This window comes from Panthera leo, chromosome D3, assembly GCF_018350215.1.
Source record: "Panthera leo isolate Ple1 chromosome D3, P.leo_Ple1_pat1.1, whole genome shotgun sequence".
Taxonomy (NCBI): domain Eukaryota; kingdom Metazoa; phylum Chordata; class Mammalia; order Carnivora; family Felidae; genus Panthera; species Panthera leo.
Genome location: NC_056690.1, coordinates 73453878 through 73481095, shown reverse-complemented (window position 1 = coordinate 73481095; position 27218 = coordinate 73453878). Strand labels below are relative to the sequence as shown.

At 33.9% G+C, this 27218-nt stretch overlaps 1 protein-coding gene across 10 annotated transcripts in view; it reads right to left on the bottom strand.

Moving 5' to 3' along the window:
* The window catches only part of CD3H18orf54 (chromosome D3 C18orf54 homolog), a 66700-nt gene that overhangs the window by 37471 nt on the left and 2011 nt on the right, over positions 1-27218 (bottom strand). For 3 of the 10 annotated variants that reach the window (XM_042910275.1, XM_042910276.1, XM_042910279.1), the window contains 6 exons: positions 25616-25938; positions 23760-24548; positions 23291-23441; positions 19778-19877; positions 13611-13742; positions 12268-12338 (listed from right to left, as the gene is read on the bottom strand). In XM_042910275.1, coding sequence (XP_042766209.1) covers positions 12268-12338; positions 13611-13742; positions 19778-19877; positions 23291-23441; positions 23760-24548; positions 25616-25895 — 1523 coding nt within the window. In that variant the 5' untranslated portion in view covers positions 25896-25938. The other 7 variants (XM_042910285.1, XM_042910284.1, XM_042910277.1 and 4 more) reach the window with 6 other exon arrangements.

Below are 27218 nucleotides of genomic sequence, written 5' to 3'. Positions count from 1 at the left end.
GACATTATTCATAACAAAAGCAAGAAATATAATAGCTAAATGAATGATGGGAGAGGAAAAAGGAAAGCCAACCTACCCAGTTTGAAAGAACGTTAGAATATTTGGAAAAGAAAATACAACATTCAGTTAGAGCTTTAAAGAAATTCTGGAGTAAGCTTTACATAACCAGAATGAAAGAAAACTAAGTATTTCAAGTATGGGAAATAACATCCACAAAGGTGAGAATATATGTAGAAAGTTGGGAGAATGAGTAAGGCAATTTACAGCAAATTTCTGAAGTAGATTAGTAATGTTATAGTGTTGGTGTTACAACAGTGTCTTGCAGACCGGTCAGCCACTCTTCAATGTAAGGGCTGAAAGTGAGGGAAGGAATGTTAAAGGTTGAAATAGGTATTAGGCAGGGGTGCCTGGGTGGCTCAATCCGATTAAGTATCCACCTTTGACTCAGGTCATGATCTCCTGGTTCAGGCATTCGCGGCCCTACATCAGGCTCTGGGCTGACAGCTCAGAGCCTGGAGTTTGCTTCAGATTTGGCCTCTCTCTTTCTGCCCCTACCCCGCTTGTGCTCTCCCTCTCTCAAAAAATTAATAAACATTTAAAAAATAAATAGGTATTAGACAAATGGACTCCTCTTAGTTAAGATAATGAAGAATGGACAGATACATCTGTTACATCGTTAGAAAAGTTGCTACATTGTGAGAAAAGTGGTTACAGAAGTCTGGTCTAAAACAAACTGGGAGGGCAAAAAGGTATTTTTGTTCAAAAAAGGAAAACAATCTTAGCCACAGATGAATATAAAGAAGAAAGAAAATAGGGAAACAGAAAAGGAATAATTTCAAATGTCATGGGAAAAAAATCTAACAATATAACCTGAATATGTGTTCGTTCACATATTCAGAACCAGGTTTGCACCAATCATTGTATGATCGGCACTACAAACGAACACGATATAGAACCATGTATAAAACATCCAACTGGTACATGGAACAGAATGATACACACTCTTTCACATTTCAAGAAACTTCAATTGTTCACGAATCATCAATTTTATTGGCCTTTTGCTTCTTTTGTCTCTTTTCACAGTACTTGCATCATTTTGGCAAGTTTACTTCTTCATAGCACTTCCACCAAATAGGTTTTGAGACACACAGTACACGTTGGAAAAGGAAAGATAAAACAAAAATTCAAACCTATGAGTGATTCCACGTATTCAAAACATGGGGCAAGGGAGAATCTTGTCATGATTTATCTTCAAAACACATTTTGGTATAACTATATATAAGTTAACAAGATGTTAGCTTAAACTTTAGATACCAAAAAAAAAAAAAAAATCCACATTTATAAATTTCAACAAGAAATAACATAGAAAGACATATAATCCAAACAAACCCAAGACAGTGTTCCTCAATTTGGTCAGAAATCTCTATGACACAGAAATGTGCTAACACAGAGAACAGTGAAAGTAAAGCTCCTACTGGTATTAAAGAAAATACAGTTGAGTTTTGAGTCTTCATATACTCATTGCACTTTTATCCCTTGATCTCAAAAAAATTTTGGAATTAGGTTAAATTTTTTTCATACTCAACTAAAAATCTGAAACGTCTTATTAAAATTCTTTTTCTACCTAACACTTTTAAATTACCTAAAAGAAAGGGGTTGATAAAAATTTATATTCACACTGCAACTTTTAAAACCTATAATTGTGCACATTAGCTTCTTTAAATTTCCAATTCAGCAGTCTTAATACTGTTGCCTTCCTCTCACTCCTGGAAAACTCAAAAAATACTGAAATGTTTAACATGTAATTTAATCAATTCTGTAGCGAATTTCATGAACATTTATCATTTAGATTTTTCTTAGTTGACTCTCCTATACATTTTTTTTTTAAGTTGGAATCACTTTAGTAAAGTTAATTTACATTTTAGGTTAAAATGACTAAGCTTCCATATTTAACACAAAGGAAAAATACTCCTTTCGTAAGTATAATCGAGTAGAATCAACCGTTTCTTAAAATACTAGTTATAAAAATGTAGAAGGCTTGTTTTACTTCGCATTGAAGCTATTTTCTTGCAAATGGCAGCACTAATCAAATCAGTGCGATTCAGTCATTATAGCAGAATCTCTTTGGAAATGCTTTATAGGCAAATACTAAATACTAGGTCTGATCAACATATATGCGATTAGAAGTTTATTACCTGATGATATATTCATCTCTTCTGCCTCCATTGGAATTTGTCTAACAGAAGATTTAGCTAAACTGGAACACGATCAACCCAAATTGACTTCATGTTCACCTACTTAAAATCCACATTTTTAACATCCATTGTACTTTCATCATCAAAGTAATGCCTTGTTTGAGTGTATGCAAACTATTTGTTTTAAAGCAGATCATAATCAGAAAATAGAATGTTGATGTCAGAAATACCTCCACAGACTAAACAAAACAAACTTAATGACAAGTGACTCTCAAACTGGAAAAAAACAACTTCATGGTGGTGACTCCTTGGTCAAAAAAAAAAAAAAAAAAATGACAACGTTCCCTCTATAGTCTTTGACGTGTAAGTTCTATAGCAAAGGTCTATATTTAAATTTGGGGGAAAAAATTCTTCAACACAATGTACTTAGAAATTCCTATCTGACAGTAAAACTACCTAACAAAGATGCTACAATTTGGACATGTTAAAATGCACTATTTGTATAAACACATGGATATTCTTTCATTTCATCAGGCTTTTAAAATATGCTTTATGACTTAATTCCTAGTGTTGTTGGTAAAGATGCTTTCTTGCTTATTAGAAGTTTACTTGGTAGAAAATGCAAAATTACAGAGCTCAGTTCAGTTCCAGCTAGAGACAGACTTTAGACTACAGATTGCTTTAAAGAAAGTTCAGTTCTTACAAAATAGCTTCATAATACAGAGTTGCTTTTGGATTTTCCATATTCATTTTATTTATCAAATTGCATGAAGCGATTGGTCACTGATCTCATAGCTTTTATTAGTTTGAGCTAACCCCAAAACTAAAGTCTGGGAAATAATCAGTATCAAAATATTAAATTCTCAAATATACACCCCTGAAATGCTTTGTAAGCTATCAAGACCAAGATTATCTTACACAGAATCAAAATCAAAATATCAATTAAATGAGGTTTTCTCTTGGATTTCACAATATAAAACAACGTTCCTTTAGCAGTGCGTCACCCCGTTATTAAATTAATGTTATTTGCAAATACAACATATCTTAAATACTTAGGAAAATTAAAAGTAACATACTCTATATGGATAAGATACACCATAACAACTTTGATATTCCTTTAAGCTACTTAAAAGTAGATGTTAATTGTATCAAAAAGTCTACTTAAGAGATTTTGGATAGAAACCAAGAAGAGTTTGTTAATAATCCAGAAACAGATGATAAAATGATGAGGATGTTCAAGAAGATTAAATCCATGTAAGCTTCAAGAACGGAAATCATCCACCTTTGAATATAGGACATATGCTGGCCTGAAAACCAAAATCAGACTGTAGGACACAGTGTGGGTCCTTCAAGTTCACATTCTAGCATTTTGGCATAAAATGAGAATAGGTCACAAAATCTATGCACATTTTCAAGTTTGGTTTTTAAAAAAAAACATATAATATTTGAACCAATCACAGAATAATGTATGAGTTATAATTTCTTTGTCAGTTTAAGGAATAGGAAAAATATACATTTTTGTTCTGTGGTGACTATTTATTGGTTGGAATGTTTTATTTTCCTCTTCATGTTTTCGGTGACTGTTTCCCACTGGTATCATCAACCAGGTCTCTCAGGCGAGATAAATGGTGCAAAGCCCTTCATTGAAAAGTACAAAACACATTATAAACCAATATTAAAGACTGAGCAGACAATGCAGACAGCAACAAATGGTGATTACATTGTTTATTAACTTCAAAATTAGTATGAGAAATGATTTGTAAATAAGTATCAAACATTTGGAATTTTTCTTTATAAAACCTTGAGATCTGAGTAACTGAAGGCTAAAATAATTCATTTAAATTCTATAAACACTTACTTTAAAAATATATATTTTTTGACATTCAAGGGTTTTTTTTTGAAAGTTTGCCAAGAACTTTAATAATAGGTTTATATGTATCACACTTAACAAGATACATTCTTCATGTAATTTTCACAATAACTGTGAAATTACACCCTTTCTTTTGGAATACAGTGTATATTATTTAAGAAAGAAAGTATATTCATTAAGATGTACATTTAAGATAGCTAAAATTTTAAAAATAGCACTGAAATATCAGTCACAGTTGAGGAAAACTCATTTTTATTGAGCATGGGGGGAAACAAATGACAATTACGTGGTATTATATCAACAATCTGTTTTCTCTAAAACAAAGCTAAAATTCTAGGTCAGGTCTCTGGACAAAATGTAATCATCCCTCAAACAAACTAAGAAAAAAGAAGCCCTTAACTTTCCTCTAAAAATATTCTTCCAGTTTGTCCTCCCTATTACTCATTCAGAACCTCAAGGACCACTCAGAAAACATCAGTTAATCAACAATATTTCAGACCTCTTATTAATAAGGGACCAAGAAAAGCAAGTAATGTAGCAATTAGGATGTGCACTAACCTGTTTACTAACAGAAATTACTATTTCGAAGGTGAGCTGAAAGGTGGTGACTACAATGGCCTGTTCTACAGTCTCTAACACAGGTTCGGGGTTCGGTAAGTATGTATTACATAAAATACATCTTTCACTTTACCCAGGACAAGGGGATGGAAGAAACCAGTACTGTTACTTACTACTACATTATATCTTTTTCCCTGTACTCTACTTCTTGGACACTTTTACTCAAAAACATTAGGAATCTGGATTTTACCACCGTTTTGGCAACTTCAGTTAATTTTTGAGATTTGTATCTTTATCAACTAAACGACAATAACTCACCCAAAGTTACTAAGCAATCAGAGGTAAAATTAACTAGACTCTATCATTTCTACATCCTATAGTAAAATCTCTTTACCTAAAGAATTATTTTCTTCCTAGAGACACACATTTATGAGACAGAAGATAATCTGTGAATATACTTTGGACTTCGATCTACCTTTTTTTCAGGCTTATTACTTAACAACCTATGATTCAAAAGAAAGAGGGGCACCTGGCTGGCTCTGTCAGTGGAACCTATGACTCCTGATCTCGGGATTGTGAGTTCAAGCCCCACACTGGGTGCGGTGATTGCTAAAAGTAAAATAGGAAGGGAAGAAGGAAGGGAGGGAGAAGAATAGAAAGAGAGGAAGGGATGGAGGGAGGGAGGGACAAGTGGCTAGAATCTTATCTATTTACAACTCTGAGGGCCACAGATCCCTTGCATTTATGGAATCTACAAAATTTAATGTGGGAAAATATTCTCATCTTTATTTTCACTAAATGCTACCTGTAAATTAGCACTTCCTTCCATTATGAATGCAAACAACAGACCCAAATCTGTGACCTCATATGCCAGAGAAATCAGAGATCTTTTCTATTACATTATAGTCACTGCAGGTACCTCAAAATTTCTTTTATAGTCACCACGACTTCAAAATTACAATAGTTATATAATAGCTACAAAATTACATTAATTACTAAACACATGTACTACACATGTAATCTCAGTCCTTCTGTCTACAATCCAAAAGTTCATATGACATAACTGGCCAACTATTAGACAACTTTGAGCCTTGTTGTTCATCCAGCAAACAGTGAAGTCTCAGTGGTGACCCACTGGTGCTTTCCAATATTCCCTTTCTCTGTTTGCTGATCAACATGTGAACGTTAAGTAAAAGACCACATCATGGTTTAATGCTTTTATTTAAGTTACGCAAAAGGCCATTTTACTAAATGAATTTTAACTTACCTGTATTTTAAATGTCTTATTTAAATGCAGTAAGAAGCATATGAAATTTAGAAATTAGAAATTTATTTTAGAAATTAGCAATTAGAAATTATTTTAATATTTTCATAACTATAACTCAATATAACTGGTTTCCTTCCTCGTCCTATTTTATGTCTTTAAAAAACAGTATTAGGGAGAAAAAAGAAGGATGGGAAGGGAAGGGAGGGGTGTGGTATGATGGGAATGAATGAAAAAGCTAAGCGGTAATGTGAACTCTTCAGTCCCCCTACCTCAGCTACACACAACAGCTTTCATTTCCTTTCATTTAACCTCTATCTGCCCTGCTTAGAACAAGACAATCAATCAATCAATCAATCTACTTAGAGAAGAGGCCACCAAAAGTGATTTATTATTTCAAAGGTATGTGTAGGGAGAAGCATGGGGTAAAATTATATAAGGAAATTACTCGAGTTTCTTCTTTAAAAAAGTGAAAAAGCAAGCTAATGGGAAAAATATAAATTTAAGAGTTATGTTACAACACTGAATAGTCATTCACCTTAAAAACTGAAATTTAAAAGATGCATGTCTTATTATGAGAATGTATCAATCAATGAGCCCATAGAAACTTAATAACAGACTGATTATATGAAAGCAATCAAACTGTATTTTAATTTACTCATTGATACCTTGCCTCTGGTTTTCTATTAGTACTGCTATACTGGCTGTTCTTAAGTATTATGTTTACTGGCTTATATTCAGGCTCGCATCCAGCAACAACTAAACAAAATGCCTACCACTCCCTAGATCTTAGCAGAGAACATTAGTATAAAGAAAAATTTTTGCTCTAGGATCATGTTTTACAAATCTGAGAGGTTAATTCTATCTATCTCTGGTATAGAATGAAGATCAGAAAACAGCGGGGAAAAGAGAAGTGAGAAACAGGACAACTTTCTAGCTATCATTAAATCTTCACAGCAAGGCCTTTAACTTGCTGAAAACCATAAAATCTTACACATTCATTTCCAAATTATATATAAAGCAATATACTCCAAAGCCAGTACAAATTATTTTTGGATGACTGATGATTTTGCAATCGTCTCCTACTGCTCACCTTTATAGTGTATGAGCAATACAATTATCGCTCATTCTTCACAACCAGCCTAGACAGAGTAGCTGGTGGCTTACATGACATACAAGTTCTAGAAAAGGCCCGTGTTCAAAAACTACAATTTTTTCATTTGCTTAAAGATGGCAAATTTCTCTCTTCGAGGTTTCAGTTAATACGTTTTTATCAAGTTCCTAATATGTAAATGCATAAGACAAAGCTAAGAATTATAAAGATACAAAACAATTACAATTTAGATTCCTATTCAAAGCAAAATCCCTCTGGAAAAAAACAACATCTTAGGCTACTCAGTCTTTTATACTTCTGGTCCAATGAATCTTCCTAGAGAGCAATTATTTCTAATGAAAGAACATAAGAAAACTGAGTGTCCAACAGAGTAAACAGAACCCATACTAAGAGCATAGTGTTTCCTGAGCCTAATGAAAGACATTTTAAAACTGGTTAGCAGTCAAACTGTTAAAAACAAGAACTTTTATTTGAGGGATAGAGAGAGACATAATAGGATTTTCATCCTAGGAAAGGTCATTAAAGCATCCAAGGTATAATCTGCAACTTTTGAAAAAGCTGAGTCTATTTATTTTAAAATATGAAAAGATGGCCATAAACCTAACCAGAAAAATCTGAATTTCAAATTGTCCTTAAAATAATCTACACACTAAAAATAAAGAAAACATGTACTAACATACTTTTAAAAGTTTAAACTTACTTCATATCAGTACTTTACTGATAATAATTTTGAAATGTAAAGTAAAAGCCAAATCAAGATTGCCCCAGCTAATCTAACAGAATCAACAGCTAACAGCCATCTGCAAACATGAATCTTACTCTGAAAATGGCATTTTATATCTAGTCAAGATTACTGATTGTCTAAGCCAGAAAAAAAAGGTACTACTACCAAAAAAAACTTTCAGCTAATGGTAAAAGTGCCCCTACAATCAGTACCAATTTTTGTGTTCATTTAATTACTTATGGCCCAGTGTTCATTTTCACCAACAAAAACATCTTCCAGGCTATGTACTTAGAAAACATATTTAAGTCTATGACACAAGTTCAATATAAATACTTTTAAGAAACATGGAAAGCTTGAAGTCATCTTATTTTAAATTTTAAGGCAGAATGAGGTCTTTATACTAGATAATCAATTGAGGCCCTGCACCAGTCCAAATGGATAATGTACCGCTATCATTAATAAAAGGAGTGTTAACAACATAGGCTGTAGAATCAGACCATCTGATTTGAAACCCAGTGCTACCTCTTACTAGTTATATAACCTTGGGCAAGTTAATTACTTGAATTTTATTACCTGATCTGAATTATGAAAATAATAATACAACCTCATAGGGTTGTAAAGATCACATGAATTACTCAAAAGCACTAAGAACACTGACACTTGGTTAAGTGTTCAAAAAATGTTATTATCATTATTTACGGACTCCTACCAGATAGGAATACTATACCAAAATACTATGGCAAACTGTAAAGTAAGGCATTATTTCTACCCAGAAAATTATAAATTATAAAGTCACAGGGAAAAAATCATACATGCATATATTTTTAAACTATGGAAGTTAAAAAAAAAAGTGTGTGTGCATGCACGTACATACACATAAATATCACGGCAATTAGAGTCAAAAGTTTACATGTCTAGTGTTTCACTTTTCCACCACTTCCTTAGATAACAGAATTCTAAACACATTCTGAAGGACAAAAGGTAGACAAGATTTGTTTAGCCCCACTTCTAGCCAAGTGAAATGGAGTTATTAAAGTAAAAACTTTCAATCTTAGCATTTCCTAAAGCTCAGTATTCCATCTTCTGAGGGCACTTAACATTCACACAACCAAACCCATAAATAAATATCATTCCTCGTGGTAGTCCAGTTTCCTAGTAACTTTGTTAATGTGCTGTGCAAGATTGAAAATTTGAGTATGTAGCGTATATGACATTAAATTGTGAATTAAGGTGATATGTAACAGCATATCAACATTTGAAGATACCGGTACTTGATATACTGTTAAGGGAAATTTGCCTCCAAATTTTAAGCTGGAAGGTCACTGGAATAACTTTGAGAAAAGAACCACAGCTACATGGTTTTTTTAGGTTTTCGGTACGTACGTTAAGAATTATGTACAAATTGAATTGTCTGTACTGATCCTCGGAACAACAAATAAAAACTCAATTATGAAAGAAAAAATAAATAAAAATAAATAAATAAATACCATTCCCTCTGCAAATACCATGACTATAGGAAAGATTTGCATTCATCTCCACATTTTTTGCTTAAGATAACGTAACTAAGAAAACAGATGGATTAACCCACTCAAGGCATTTAGACCTATCTTTATATCCAGGACATTATGCCCACTTTAGGTTTCTGTAGAGAGATGTCAAATAATGACAGATTTATCATTATTATATGTATTCTAGAGGGAATACATACAAACACATTTCATAAACAAGTTGTTCTCCCATGATATCCATAACAATACTATGTCAAATTGTTGCTGTTACACAAATGAAAAGAGAATCTCTCTAAGCCACTCATATCCATTATATTTAGGCATCTAAGGTTATCTCATTAGGTCTTAAGAACACATTAAAGGAAATAGCACACGTTTAAGAGAAAAGGTGAGGATTAAACAATATGTTCCATGAAGCTTAAAAATACCAAGTACAGGATGCAAAAATTCTCAACAAGATATGAGCCAACTGGATCCAACAATACATTAAAAGAATTATTCATCATGACCAAGTGGGATTTATAGCTGGGATGAAGAACTGGTTCAATATCTGCAAATCAATCAATGTGATACATCACATTAATAAAAGGAAGGACAAGAACCACATGATCCTCTCAATAGATGCAGAGAGAGCATTTGACAAAATTCAGCATCCTTTCTTGATAAAAATCCTCAAGAAAGTAGGGATAGAAAGATCATACCTCAAGATCATAAAAGCCATATTCAAAAGACTCATCGCTAATATCATCCTCAATGGAGAAAAACTGAGAGCTTTCCCCCTAAGGTCAGGAACACGACAGGGATCTCCACTCTCGCCACTGTTATTCATCATAGTATTGGAAGTCCTTGCCTCAGCAATCAAGACAACACAAAGAAATAAAAGGCATCCAAATCGGCAAGGAGGAAGTCAAATTTTCACTCTTTGCAGACGACATGATACTCTGTACAGAAAACCCAAAAGATTCCACCAAAACACTGCTAGAACCGATGCATGAACTCAGCAAAATCAGAGGATATAAAATCAACGCACAGAAATCAGTTGCATTTCTATACACCAATAATGAAGCAGCAGAAAGAGAAATCAAGGACTCAATCCCATTTATATATAATTGCACCAAAAACCATAAAATACCTAGGAATAAACCTAACCAAAGAGATGAAAAATCTATACACTGAAAACTATAGAAAGCTTATGAAAGAAATTGAAGAAGACACACAGTAAAAGGAAAAATATTCCATACTCATGGATTGGGAGAACAAATATTGTTAAAATACTGATACTACCCAAAGCAATCTACATATTCAATGCAATCCCTATCAAAATAACACCGGCATTCTTCACAGAGCTAGAACAATCCTAAAATTTGTCTGGAACCAAAAAAGACCCCAAATAGAAAAAGCAATCTTGAAAAAGAAAACCAAAGCTGGAGGCATCACAATTCTGGACTTCAAGATGTACTACAAAGCTGTAATCATCAAGACAGTATGGTACTGACCAAAAACAGAACTTAGATCGATGGAACAGAATAGAGAACCCAGAAATGGACCCACAAACGTACGGCCAACTAATCTTTGACAAAGCAAGAAAGAATATCCGATGGAATTAAGACAGTCTCTTCAGCAAATGCTGTTGGGAAAACTGTACAGCAACATGCAAAAGACTGAACCTGAACCACTTACTTACATCATACACAAAACTAAACTCAAAATTGATGGAAGACCCAAACATAAGACAGGAAGCCATCAAAATCCTCGAGAATGCAGACAAAAACCTCTTTGACCTTGGATGCAGTAACTTCAGACAAAAACCTCTTTGACCTTGGATGCAGTAACTTCTAACTCAACATGTCTCAGGAGGCAAGGGAAACAAAAGCAAAAATGTACTACTGGGACCTCATCAAGATAAAAAGCTTCTGCACGGCAAAGGAAACAATCAGCAAAACTAAAAGGCAACTGACAGAATGGGAGAAGATATTTGCAAATGACATATCAGATAAAGGGTTAGTATCCAAAATCTATAAAGAACTTATCAAACACCCAAAAAACAAATAATCCAGTGAAGAAATGAGCAAAAGACATGAATAGACATGGAAAAATGCTCAACATCACTCATCATCAGGGAAATACCAATTAAAACCACAATGAGATACCATATCACACCCGTCAGAATAGCTAAAAATTGACAACTCAGGCAACGACAGATGTTGGCGAGGATGCAGAGAAATAGGAACCCTTTTGCACTGCTGGTGAGAATGCAAACTGGTGCAGCCACTCTGGAAAACAGTATGGAGGTTCCTCAAAAAATTTAAAATAGAGAACTACCTGACGACCCAGCAATTGCACTACTGGCTATTTATCCAAAGGATACAGGTGTGCTGTTTCAAAGGGGCACATGCACCCCAATGTTTATAGTAGCACTACCGACAATAACCAAAGTATGGAAAAAGCCCAAATGTCCATCGACAGATGAATGGATAAAGATGTAGTATATATATACAATGAAGTATTACCCACCAACGAAAAAGAATGAAATCTTGCCATCTGCAACAACATGGATGGAACTAGAGTGTATTATGCGAAGCAAAATTAGTCAGAGAAAGACAAATATCATATGACTTCACTCATATGTGGAATTTAAGATACAAAACAGATGAACATAAGTGAAGGGAAGCAAAAATAATATAAAAACAAGGAGGGGGACAAAACATAAGAGACAAATATAGAGAACTGAGAGCTGCTGGAGAGGCTGTGGAAGGGGGGATGGGCTAAATGGGTGATGGGCATTAGGGAAGACAATTGTTAGGATGAGCACTGTGTGTTATATATAGGGGATAAATCACTGGATTCTACTCCTGAGATCATCATTGTAATATATGTTAACTTGAATATAAATTAAAAATTAGCATTTTTAAAAATATCAAGTCTATCTATTCTTAGAACTACTTAATTTCTCCTGGAATCTTCTGATTTCAAAGAGGTGACTAAAATGGATTTGTATCCATAACATCTTAAGAAATTAGTAGAGAATACTTACTTTTGAAGTGATCTAGTAATAGGAACCATACTTTCCTTCAACTGTAATTGAGAGAAATTGTCTTCTGAAACCTATTATTAAAAACACCAAATATAACAAAATATTGAAAATATTATATAACTATAAACTTAAGTGCTACTTAGTATGTGAAAAATGAGAACATTAAAAAACAGTCTACATTTCCAAGGAAATAATTCTAGCAAATAATTTTCAGTAAAGCATTAAATATTTTCTTTATTCTAAAAATAAAACTACTACTTATTCATCTTTCAAGTATGCTTCTAAATTATATGTCCAATAAAAATAAAACCTTGGCTTCAAATTAAGACTATAATGAACAAGGTTATGTCTCAATGATGTTTAACAGGAGGGGGAAAAGGGATAGATTACACGCTATATGTTACTGTAATAATCATTAAAATGTATAGAAATTGAAATACAATTCAGGCTTGACAGTTTCCAAGAGCTGATCCATTCATTTGTAATTTAAACTGAATTTCATAAAGCTCCACTGAATAAGAATAACAAAGCAATGACAATAAAAATATTTATTAAGTATTTACCAGCTATTAAGTTTTTATCAGGAGCCAAGCACTATATAAGTACTTCACGTAGTCTGTCTCAATTTATCTTTTCAACAACCACATTTTACAGAAGAAGAAACTAAAACTAAAGAGGTTAAGAGATTTGTACAAATACTGCACTTGCTAGTTAAGTGGCAGAATTAGAATTTACAATCAGACTTGTGAGAATATAAATACTGTACTATTGTGAAGAAAACTCTACCCCTATAGAATAGCAGTCCAAAGCACCAAGAGATTTCGAAATTCCTAGGCAATACATAAAAACACAATGGTTTTGAAATAAAATTTTACATTAACTATAAGAAAAGTCAAACACATGGTAACAATAAAATTTCAGCAGACATAGGTTATGTAGAGAAGTCCAAAGTTGAAAAGGATTTCCAGGCCTCCTCAAATATAAATACAAAAAGTTGGGTTATACCAATAATGTTGCAGTGCATTAAAAAACAATTCCTACAATCCTTCCATAACTATAATTGTAACACTGTCATATCTAAACAAGATGCTGTATTTATAACCATGAACAAAAGAGGATAATCTATTCAGAGGTACACAGCTACAGAAATGTAACAGTATTAAATTTGAGTTAATTTTTACAAAAAATAACAGTATTACAACTCTAGAACATGAGTTATGTGGCATGTTTATTGACATAAAACTAGAGGTCAAACTGAAAAAGATCTGGGAAGGTATCGTATATCTCCACAGATATTAATTCACATTCACAGATCTCAGTTCATAAATCAAGTTTGTGCTTACTTGCTTAATTTCTTCTTTCAGATCTACAGTTTTATTCTGATTAAAACTTTCTTGTACTGCTTGAAGATTAAATAACATTTGTTTCAGGGCTTCAACAGGACCATGATGTTTCCCTCCAGAAAGGGTACAGCTCTGACATAAAACAGATGAATGATTAACCAAGCAAATTCATGGAGGAAAAAGTTTTATTTTGTATTTTCCCCACAATATAAAATGCAAAAATTCAAATCAATAATGTGTTTTGAAAAGTCATTATTGTAACTCAACACCTCCCCTTACCCAATTGCAAGTTATTTAGAGACAACCATGAAGTTTGACACATCCTTTCTAGTCCCTGCTCTTTTCAAATGAACAGTACATGTTCACATTTGCAATGCTTTCATTTATACATTTAAAATCACAGATTTTTAGAAATGGAAGGTCCTCAGAGCTCAGGTAGGCCAACATGCTCTTTCTCGGGTATGTAAATAAAGCTAGTTATTAGCTGAACAAGAACCAGAATTTCAAATACAGCATTCTCTAAACACTTTTAAATGTTTTCACACAGAGAATGCTAGTTTTTCACTTACTCATTGGTCACACATTCCTTGCTATGTAAAAAAAACACTCAAACCTCAATTATCAACTGATCTTACCTGCATCCAAAGAAGGCAACAGCACTAAATACATGATCAGGATTCTTTTAAGAGAATCCATAAGGGATATTTTTTAAAACTTTTTTTCAAGTCTTCTTACCAACCTATTATTTTTATATCTTTCAAATGAGTTGCTGTGTTCTGGTAGCTACCACATAATGGCCACATAATAATATATTTCAGTATAGACAATATAACTGACATACTATTTAAACTTCAAGTCTAGAGGAAGTTGTTGACAAGCACAAGAATATTAGAAATAGAATCTCATTAGTGAAGAGGTTCAAAGTTAAGCACGCTCTCCACAATTACATGAATAGAGTATAAGAAATGGGATATAGAAATGTATAATGATGCAGCTGCTGTGGAAAACAGTATGGCAATTCTTCAAAAAATTAAACACAGAATTACCCTATGATCCCCTTCTGCCTATATAGGTAGAAGAAATAAAAGTACAGACTCAAAACAGATTATTTATACACCCATATTTATAGCAGCATTATTCACAATAGCCAAAAAGTAGAAACAACCCAAGTATCCATCACAGATGAATGGGTAAACAAAACATGGTGCATACAATGAAGTATTATTCAGTCTAAGAAAGGAAGGAAATTTTGACATATGATACAACATGGACGAACCTTGAAGACATTAGGTTAAGGGAAATAAGCCAGTCACCAAAAGACAGATACTGTATGGTTCTTACATGATGCCATGGACTGAACTGTACCCCTCCCAACAAAAATTCATGTTGAAGCCCTAACCTCAAATGCAGCTATATTTGGAGATAGGGCCATAAGGAAGTAATTAAGGTTAAATGAGGTCATATGGGTAGGGCCCACATACCACAGGATTAGTGTCCTTCTAATAAAAGACACCTGACAGCTCAAGGAAAGGTCATGGAAGGACACTGTGAGAAAGCAGCTGCCTACAAGCAAGGAAGAGAGCCTTCACCACGAACAGAATCAGCTAGAACCTTGATCTTAGATTCCCCAAACTGCAGAACTGTGAGAAATAAATTTCTACTGTTTAAGCCACCCAGCCTAAAGTATTTTGTTATCACAGCTGACTAATAAAACATGTAAGGTTCCTAGAGTAGTCAAATTCATAGAAACAGAAAGAAAGCAAAATGGTGCTAGCCAGAGGCGGGGCAAAAGAGGAACGGGGAGTTAGTATTTAATGAGTATAGTTTCAGTTGGGGAAGATGAAGAAGTTCTACACATGGACAGTGGTGATGGCTGCACAACAATGTGAAGGTACTTACTGCATAGAACTGTACACTTAAAAATGGTTAAAATAGTAAATGTTATGTTACACATATTTCACCAAAATTTAAAAAACAAAGAAAAATAGGGACGCCTGGGTGGCTCAGTTGGTTAAGCTTCCATCTTTGGCTCAGGTCAAGATCTCACAGTTCATAAGTTTGAGAGCCCCCCGCATCAGGCTCTCTGCTATCAGTGTAGAGCCTGGAGCCTGCTTCAGATCCTCTGTTCCCCCTCCTTGGCCCCTCCCTCACTCATGTTCACACCTGCTCATGCGCTCTCTCTCAAAAATAAACAAATATTTTAAAAAGTGATAAAAATAAAGAAAAATAAACAAGGATTAAGGATTCAATTAGCCTTATCCTCCTGACTCTTGTAGACAGACCTGAAGCATTATCTCTAAGTTACATGCATTCAGCCACTGCCTTAAAAAAATAAACATTAAAAAAAAATTTTTTTTCTAGTTGCCTGATGCCAACCATAAGGGTCACAAAAGCCTGGAGTGGATTTTTCATGCAAACTAGTGATCAGAGTTCCAAAAAGAAAACTGTGAAATAGATTATATAAACTATTTGTGCAATTCACTAATGAACATTTAATAAATGTTGGTATGTCTGATAGAATTTGTCCTGAGACTCGTCATTAAAACTTGAGTGAATGTCTTGGAGTATATCTTTTTTGTATAGCTCTCTCAGAACTATAGTAATGTTTCACATATTCAAAAAACAATTTAAACCAAACAGAATGTGGTTTAAACCCAGTAAGTACAATAAAAATTAACAACCTAACAGTATTACAATTGAACAACATGAACACACTGAAGGGTTGGGAAGAAAATAATTAACCAAGGTAACTTTGGAAAACAGTAATTTGACTGGATATTGTAAGGCTAAAGATAAAAAGAACTATACATAAATAATGTGATCTAGTTAGTAAATTTGTTCCTTACAGGGATATGGATTAGCAATTGTCAAACTATATGTATGCTAAGAATGAACAAATAGTTAAGAGACTATGGATAATAATAGGATTCTTACCAGTGGAGAAAGAAGTTACAAATAAGTAACAAGAAAGGCTAAAACAAGCCATGCAGGACTGAACTGGAGTCAAAGGTATAAGTATAAACTCACGATTTTATACATACATATAAACTATGACACATATACAAATATAGAAATATAGATGTGCATGTATGCACAGTCTCAAAATATCTCCGTTTATTAATTACAAGGGGAAACTGTAATTTTACTAAAGAGACAGCCAGTAGACACCAAGTGTTCAAGGTTAACATCACAAGTATTAACATAATTGTGTATATTAATATATTATTAACATATTGCTATGGACTGAATGTTTGTGTTCCCCTAAACTTCTTATGTTGAAGTCTAATCCCAACGTGATGGTATTTGGAGAAAGGACTTTAGTGAAGTAATTAGGTCATAAGGGTGGAGCCTTCATGAATGGGATCAGTGCCCTGATCCAAGAGACACAAGGGGGCTTGCTTCCTCCCTGTTCTCTGCCATGGGAAATTATGTGGAGAAGATGGCATCCTGGGAAGCAGGACCTCACCAGACACCTTGATCTTGGACTGCTCAGCCAACAGAAATAAATGCGTGTTGTTTAAGCCACCATGTCTATGGCATATTTATTAAAGTAGCCCAACTAAGACACATATCAGACACAAATCAATGATATCAATATAACATGAACCCTCTGATATGATGCACTGAGAAGGGCATAGCATGATTCCTACTGCATTCTTGCCAAAATGCATAACCTCATTCTGATCATGAGAAAACGTCAGACAAACCCTAACTGAGGAACTATCAACAAAATAACCAACCAGTACTCTTCAAAAGTGTCAAGATCATGACAGACAAGGGAAGACTGAGGAACTACCACAGACTGATGTAGATTAATGAAAACTGACAATTGGGGGCACCTGGATGGCTCAGTTAGACATCTGACTTTGGTTCAGGTCATGATCTCATGGTTTGTGAGTTCAAGCCCCACATCAGGCTCTGTGCTGACAGCTCAGAGCCTGGAGCCTGCTTCAGATCTGTGTGTGTCTTTCTCTCTGCCCCTCCCTTGCTCGTGCTCTCTCTCAAAAATAAACATTAAAAAAAAAATTTTTTTAAGACTATTTTAAAAGGAATCATGACAATTAAATGCAATGTTGAATCCTGGAATAGGACCCTGGTAGAGAAACTAGTGAAATTAGAGTAAGGTCTACAGTTTAGATAACAAAATTATACCTAAGTTAATTCCCTGTCTGTGATCATTATTCTACAGTATGTGAGATGATAGCATTAGGGAAGCTGAAAGAATGGTGACAGGAATTTTGGGTGCATCTAAAATTATTAAAAACAAAACAAAAACACCCTGGTAGTGAGATTGCGTGTGTACTGGCAGGGGAAAAGGGACCACTGATTAGTATTTAACATTCATTCATCTCAAACTTAAAAGAACTTCTACAAATTTGTTCTTCTACTAGTGCTTTTTACCTAAGTAAATGGCATCACCCAATCTTTTAGCTGCTTGGCTCAAACATCTGAAATTCATTCTTTGAATTCTATCTCCATCCTACTAGGTCTATCTTCAAAATATATGCCAAGTCTACCCATTTCTGACTACGTCCAATGTACCCATCCTAAGCCAATCCTATCCCAAAAGACTGAAAAAGTCTCCTAACTAGGTTCCCTGCTCCTTCACCAGCTCCTTTTAAGTCTATGCTCCATATAGCTGCCATTTTATATTTTAGAATGTAGATCTGATCATTTCACGCTTCCACTCAAAACACTCCAGTGACTTCTCATCTCACCTAAATAAAACATAAAAATCTTCATTCCATCACTTGTAAGACGCTACATGATCTGGTTCCTGGTTATCTCTCCATCTTACCATCCCTCTCTTGTTCATTCTGACTGAGCTACACTACTAGAGTCTGATATTTCTTAAACATGCCAAATACAATTCTGCCTTGGGGTTTCTGCAATTACTATTACTTTTACATGTAAAGTTATTTCCTCAGGAATATCTGGCTTATTCACTCATTTTAGATTTTTGCTCAAGTATCACCTCAACAGAGAGATCATTCCTGACTACCCTATCTAAAATTGTACCTGTATTTTCCTATCCCAACTAATGTTTCTTTATAATACTTACAGTACTCCCTTATGTGTCACATACTATATATTTGTTTAGTTTGTCTCTCCAAGTGGAATAAAAAATCCAAGACACAAGGATTTCCTCCCTCTTATTCACTACTGAGGAGACAGTTCCTAAAGAAGTGCTTGGCCCTCAAATATTTATCAAATAAATATTTAATAATTAAGCTTCACTTACCCAACATCTGCTACAGTATCTTACACAAAGTTCTAAGATCAAACATATTATGAAAGTCTCTACTTTCTCTAGTAAATTTCATTGAAGGAACTCAGTTTATTAAATTTTTCAGTTAATTTTTGAGTGTTCAACCTCCCAAATCTTCCAGATTTTAAGATCCCAAAAGTATGGTTTCAATATTTAACAGCCATGGCTGTATTTCTATGTCAAATTATATATAATTCCTTACGTGCATACATACACATTATTTTTTATTGTGGGGTTACATGCAAGATGCACATATGTTGATTTTGCAAAACTGGGTAATAATTTTCCTATCTTAAATTATAGAGATTTATGTGGCCCCTGGGTGGCTTAGTCAGTAAAGCATCTGACTTTAGCTCAGGCCATGATTTCATAGTTTGTGGGCTTGAACCCCACGTCGGGCTCTGTGCTGACAGCTCAGAGCCTGGAGCCTGCTTCAAATTGTGTCTCCCTCTCTGCTCCTCTCTCCCTCCCTCCTCCCTCTCTTTCTCAAAAATAAACATTAAAAAACTTTTCTTTAATTAAAGAGGTCTATAATTTTTTCTTAGTTAGAAACACAACTCTCAATAATCAACCATCCTATGGGAAAATATAACTTACTTTATAATGGTATGCTTTATACATTGTCCAAAAAAAACCAAAACCAAACAAACAAAAACATAATTTAAGCTCTCTGTAGCGTTCAATCCCAGGTCCCTCTACTTTAAAATACTAAAATAAAATTATGAATAATTCTAGGAGTGATGCTTTTATGCATTTATGTTGAGGAAGAGGGGATTTGAATCTTTTTTTTTTGTTTTTTAACAACTCAGAAATTAAAATCTGTATAGTAGTCATAAATCCTTTTAATAAGTTAAAAAAATCCTCTTTTAAGAAGTTAAAAAGATTTAATTTCACCCACCTGATTATCACTTAAAAAATCTTCGAGAAACCCTTTAGTACACTTTGCCCTTGAAGTTTGTTGAGGATTATCATCAGAGTTAACAGGAACAGGAGATTTGCTAAATAGGATTTAAGGATACAAGAAAGTAATTAAGTTCCCAATTTATAAAAATTAGTCTAGGGGCGCCTGGGTGGCTCAGTCGGTTAAGCGTCCGACTTCGGCTCAGGTCATGATCTCGCGGTCCGTGAGTTCGAGCCCCACGTCGGGCTCTGTGCTGACAGCTCAGAGCCTGGAGCCTGTTTCAGATTCTGTGTCTCCCTCTCTCTGACCCTCCCCCATTCATGCTCTGTCTCTCTCTGTCTCAAAAATAAATAAACGTTAAAAAAAAATTTTTTTTTTAAATTAGTCTATAACTGAATGGTTATCATTTAAATACAAATAATCACCAAGAAACAACCATTGCAAATACAATTCATATTGATTTTGCTTGGTGATTCCCTATCTCTCTAAACTGATATTAGAATCTCACCCTCCCTATCTCCTTGTTTCTCCTTTAGAGCTTTTTTTTTTTAATATATATTTTTTAAGCTTATTTATTTTTGAGAGAGAGAAAGAGGGAGAGAGAGCACGTGCGCGCCAACAAGTGTGAGCAGGGGAGGAGCAGAGAGAGAGGGAGACACAGAATCCGAAGCAGGCTCCAGGGTATGAGCTGCCAGGACAGAGCCCAACAAGGGGCTCCAACTCCTGAACTGTGAGATTGTGACCTGAGCTGAAGTCGGAGGCTTAGCCGACTGAGCCACCCAGGTGCCCCTCTCCTTTAAAGCTTTAAGAAAAAATTATCAAGTGAAAACATTAGTCCTCAAACAAATAAGCCTTGAACGATGGCTACACTCCAAAAGTTCATTTGTGTGAAATAAGCAGTACATTTTTCCAAATAAACAGTTAGTTACCCAATGATAATAAAAACTCCCACAAATATATGAGTTTCTACTGGGATGATAGTTACATGCTCTTCCACGTCAAAGCAACAGGTCCTGCCCTCCAGAACTGGCATTAATAAACAGGACAGATTATAGTAGGAAAAATATCAATTGTGAAATTAAAACTCCTGAGTTCAAACCTCAATCCCACTCACTATGTGACTTTATATAATTTATTTACCTAAACTTCAGTTTTACATTAGTAGTCCCATTTATCTCACAGAAGTATTGCATAAATTAACTCTATGTACCTGGCACAATAAATATTAGTTTCTTTCTTGATGTTTCAAGGGACAGTAGGGCAACCCCAGCAAAAGTCAGAATTCTCCCAAAACAAATTCTGTTAGTCACAGAGAACAAAGTCATTCTTTCTCATTTATATATCAACATAAAATGTGTTTCTAACTCAAGTAATCAGATATCTAAGAATCTTTCCCTAACATATAAATGTCACAATTCTAATTTTTTCTTAATAATTAGCAGCACTTCATTATTGACTCCTTTGATTTGTAACTCACTATGAGGTTTTTCTTACTCCCATGTAGTCTTTTCTCACACTCTTTACCAAAGGAGTTTGCACATCCATCTACCACCATCAAAAAGCATTTACCAGATTACTGAAGATGGGTGTGGGATACATAAGAATTCATTATACTATTCTTCTACTTTTGTATTTCTTGGAAATTTTCCATTATAAAAATGTTAAACAAATACAAAAAAAAAGCAGTTATCTTATTGTGGTTGTGTTCTACCTTTCAGTATACTACCTTGACTACTTCCTAGTCAATTTTTGTTTTGATGGTAGATTGACAATAATTTGTCAACACCATACTAAGGTCAGGTCTATTCCTTCTGACAATCCATCATTCATTTTATGTACAAACATACCCATCACAATATGAATTCAATCTTCCAGAAGTCAACTTCTATATGCAAGGTACTGGGCCAAACCAACGATTATAATAATAATTATACAAGCATAAATTATAGTATCTAATTACATAATACACTAAAAGCATTCAAAAATTGTATTCTTAAACACCTCTGATACTATTTGCTCACCCATTCTTGTTGGTTGCAATTCAAAGTAAAGTATTCATACTATGGTACTTTACAATTACCAAGACCAACTGACAAGAAAATAAGAAATTAGAAAAAAAGTTTAAGAATTAAGTGAGCTAATTATTAACCCAAGTTTCAAAAAATAAAGATACTATTGAAGCAACAATTGAGAAATAAAGCTAAATGAGGAAAAAAAAATATTCTGGATAATTATCACCACTATTAACAATTTACAAGACAGCTCATCATAAGTCAGAAATTGTCCTAAGTACCTTATATTCTCTAATCAAATGAATCCTCACAACAACCCCAAGTAGAGAATTTATATAAGGTCTTGTACAAAACAGTTTAACTTGTATAAGGTGTCAGAAAAGACAAAAAAAGTAACAGAGCTACGATTCCAAACCAGAATTATAGTAATTGTCCATATTAAAAAAAAAAATAAGATGTTCAACTGAGAAGTGATCAAAAAATGGATCCAGCAATTAACAGACTCTGTCTATAACAGAGTATGACAGAATGAAAAGTTTAGACAACAGAAGATAATAAATTATCAGAGCGTAAGGCAGGATATAGGGTTACCAAGAACGCATTTCTTATGAGTTCAGACAATAATATCACTAAGGAAAAAAGCTTTCCTACCTAAGCTCAATTCTTACTCCACACCACATTCATAGGCATCGATGTAGACAGTTTAAATTATTCTGAGAAACCATGTTGTAACAAGGTTAAGCACACAAATAAAAACATTATTAGAAACTACAAAAATGTATTACAATAGACCATACCAAAACACCACCACTGTTTAAGGAAAATAACGACTAAGAGAAAATAAAATGTAAACGAAAAAAATGGATAACTGCATAACTCCATATATGGAAAGAATATAGAGGGAGAAAAAAACTTAAAAGTAAAAAGAAAACAAGAATTTCATAGCACTTCTCCAACTGCAAAATAGGTTGCTTTTGGTTGTGATTTTTCACCAGTAAAATCAGTATTTTACAGTGTAACAAAAAAAAACACATAAAGACAAAAGTTGTATAATGTGCCTAAGGTTATGCAACATTACACCATCTTGTGGTAACAACTGAAAAATGCAATTCAAAGAAACAACACAAAGGCAACATTCTATAGAATTAACATGTCACTATAATTGTCAATTATCACAGAGTTATGTAAAAAATAAACTAACTGGGGCGCCTGGGTGGCTCAGTCAGTTAAGCATCTGACTTCAGCTCAGGTCATGATTTCACAGCTCGTGAGTTCAAGCCCCACATCCGGCTCTGTGCTGACAACTCAGAGCCTGGAGCCTGGTTCAGATTCTGTGTCTCCCTCTGTCTCTGTGCACGTCCCCTGTTCTGGCTGTCTCTCTCAAAAATAAATAAACATTGAAAAAAATTTTTTAAATAAATAAATAAAATAAATTAACTGTTCACACGACATTTTTCACTTGGAAAACTAAAAACTTTTTCCATTGTAACTTACGTACAAAGTAACAGGGATATTTTCCCATGATCTTTCTGCTTCAAGTTTATCTAATGAACAAGGACTATCATCCTTTTTCTTAGACTTCGGTAACTCTTCAGCACAATGCTCTAGATTTCTCTTGGCCTTCAGGATAAGCAATTCAATTTTGTCACCTAATTTAAAAGATTAAATTAATTCAAGAAAAAAAGTAAATGCAGAGCACAACAAAATCTCAAAGGCAACAAACAAGTAAGAATTCAGATAATTTAGAATATACACACATCTGTAACAAATTTTTTAATGACATTTCAAAGGAAAAAAGGGGAGAAGAGACATTTTCTAGGCACAAAATGATACATAAACGAAGACCATCATGTGTTCAAGATTTATCATCTGTTCATTACATCAAGAATGTAACATAAAAGCTCCTAGACATTAGGTCAAATTTATAGCACTTTCTTTGGTTCTTAAAAATAAAACAAAACAATTACCACTGAATGGCTTTTTGGTTTGTCCTGGGAGAACTGGATTCTCACATTGACACTGGCTATGTTGAGAATCACATTTACATTCATTAATCAATCCTTTATCATCATTCAAGGAATCTGAAATGTTTGAGGGTTCAAAAGAATATTCAAAACAATCTAATTTATTCATAAGTCGAGAAGTTCTTTGTGCCTGGTAACTATGTTTAGGGGAACACTGATCTTCTTTAAATATTTTATATATCCTTTGACTATTTGTATCAGGTAGCAAGTCTTGATGGTGGAGCCACACTGGGTAGGTGAAATCAGGTATACTAGTTATCCCTGAAACATTAAGGTCCGATTTCTGGCTAGTGAGCCATCTTGGGTAATTCTTTTCAAGATTGTGTTCTGAACTGTCCTCGAAAGACAATTTCTTGGAAAAAGGTAAAGATGGTGCAGAAACGCATTTATTAGTCTTACTCACAAGTTTTGGGTTTTTCAGCCTACCACATTGCTTTCCATTTATATTTGTGTATACAACGGGAGTAACTAAGTTATCCTTGCACATGGTAGTGAAGGGTTCTTGAAAATGTTTATTCTTCTCAGTATCTGATGAACTCAGTCTTTCAATGCATTTTTTCTTTTTCTTGCTAATTCGATGATTTGATCCAACATAAGCAAAAGAAAATGATCCATCTGCTGGAAGTTTTAATAGATCATCAGTTGTTAGGCTAATGGAGTCTATGTCATTAACAGTCTTTCTTCTACAGGATAAGGACAAGGAGCTTTTTTTGTGATCAACATTTTCAAAAGCTGAAAAACAAAGCATAGTTCTGTTTATTTCCCTAAATCACATACAACAATACTTCATAATATTTAACAGTAAATGAGAATTAAGAATTTAAGAGTCATTTTTGCTGCTTCCCTTTATCTTCACTAAAGTTTGATTAAAAGTATAAATAGTATAGGTTGATGAAATACAATGTGTTTTCTCACACCTCTTCACTAAGTTGTATACTTTTTTCTCCAACCTCTAAATTTCCCCTTGTTCTTTATTTACCGTTTAACCTTTTTTCATCTAGACCTATCCAGTGCACTAATACACTCATATTATTATTGGTCACTTGACACTGGCTGCAACATAGAAGAAAAATATGCTATTAAACTATGTGGAAAAATAATTTGCTTTCTGCCAATTAAGCCTGCAACAGCATTAACACAAAAAGAATAGCTGTCCTAACAGTCTTCTGGAATATATATTGCTCACATACTTCTAAGAGTTGAATGAAAAATTTTTCCATACTAGGGCTATTCCATAAATCTTCAGTAAAGTGTTAACTGGGTTATCAATAGATGCATTTTCCAAAGTTGTCTTCATGGGAACTGCATCAAGGAAAAACTCTTAACATCTTATATTATTGTCCCATAGAATACAGATCAAGAAGACAGTCTTATCACGTCAACTGGGATTGATCAAGTATAAATTCAGAAAGACTGAGATTTATCTGAAGTCATCAAGCTAGTTAATGAAACTTAGAACCACCATGTCAATGCTCTTTCCATTATGCTAAAATAAAATGGCTTAAGGGTTTAGGATCAACCACCTGCTATTATTAGTCACATTCATCAGCTTCCCCTCCAAGGTCACAAGAAGATCTTAGCTGAAAATTCTTGAGAACCAGAGAATTACAGAATCATTTAAGAAAAATATCCAGACCTCCATATTACAGAAGTCATTTTTACCCCAAAGGAAAAAAAAAAAAAAAAGTGTCTAGTTTTTCAAGGCTACAACACATCTTTCAAATGCTTTAAATCAGTGCGGGGAAAACACACACACACACACACACACACACACACACACACACAAAATAAAAGCATACCATTGTTTGGTTTACAAATATAGTTGGAGAATTCTGGCATATGAGCAGAACACCTATTGTTAATCTTTCCAGTGTTTGCACCAGGATACATCTGGCTTAAATCAAAATCATCAATATAGGCCTGTAGAGCCTGAGAGGCAGAACTATACAGTTTATCCTTATATTGAAAAGAGCCATCAGAGTTAGAGGAATTGCTACCACTCAGGCTGCAGCTTGCTAGCAGAGAAGATACTGAAGATTCCCGAGAACAAACTCTGTGTTTTGTAATTGATTTTGCCATGGCTTCCTCAAAATGGGTTATTTCTATTCATTTCTCTTAAAAACTGTAATACAAAAACAATAGGTTAAGGTTCCATTAAAGAGAATAATAGCCATATAGAGAGAAATTACTAAATTTGTAAACTTTTTATAATCTTCTTTAAAGAATAAAATCCATTTCTATAATTTTTAGGCAATACACATTGATTTTCTATTATTATAATTATTGTGAATTCCTTCATCATTGATTTAGAAAACATTTATTGAGTACCTACTATGTGCCTGGAATTGTGTACACATAATTATCTGAGAAGAGTACCAAGAGAAGAGTACTCACTATTTCAAAGTCCTAAAAACTACTGATGAGCAGTCTTTGCTTATGGGAATAGATTCTATGACATCACAATACCTAACACTCCCCTATACAGACTATTTTTCAATTCATAAGCCTACTATTATACACTGCAGATAGTAGGTGCTCAATAACTTTTTAAAGGCATCAAATGAGGTATTAGAAACAAGAAGCAAGAACAGAATATCCACTTTTAATGTTGTAAATACCAATATGTAACTTAAGCCAGCCCTTTCCTGGGGGGGGGGGGGGGACTGAGAACAAAGTAATTAATAGTATTTATTATAAAGAAATAAACCACAAGTTTATTGAGCTAGCAACATGCTCTTTTCCTAAGATAATATCGTTATTGTTAATCATTTTCTCACCTTCATTTTTGGCAATACACTTACCATTTTCACTTCTTATGTTACACAGATTCAACCTACCTCTCTTTTAAAAGAGACTTAGATAATTTGGAAATTGACAACATATTCATCTTAGACTAGTAATAATAGGATCTATATCAAATAGGATCATTTGAAAAACTAAAAAGTAACAAACAGGTGTTACTTCAGTACGATATGATACTCTTAAAAATTAAATCAGTGGAAATGGATTTTTTTCTGTACTAAAAAGGAAAGATTAAAGTCTAGGACTTAACACATGCTATAATGTTATAAAGTTAATATGTTCAACTTTGGGCTATAATTTTGGGAATGTTTAAGTTAGAACAACTTTTAATGTAATCTTAATAACTACCAAATTTGACTTTAAAATATTGAAAGTTTTCCATTTAAAGAAGAGTAAAACAGCATCCTGCCTCAGCTTTACAGCATGCATCTGCCTTTGCAGCCACAGAACATAAGATAACGGTTAATTAGCCTCTTTGATTTCCCTGAATACTGTGATGTTGGTTTGCCTCCAAAGAATGGCTAGACTAAGTCAGCTGGGCTCTTTCTTTACCGCTTTCACTAATGATGTTTAAATTTTCTCTAGTAAATATGGCTTGAC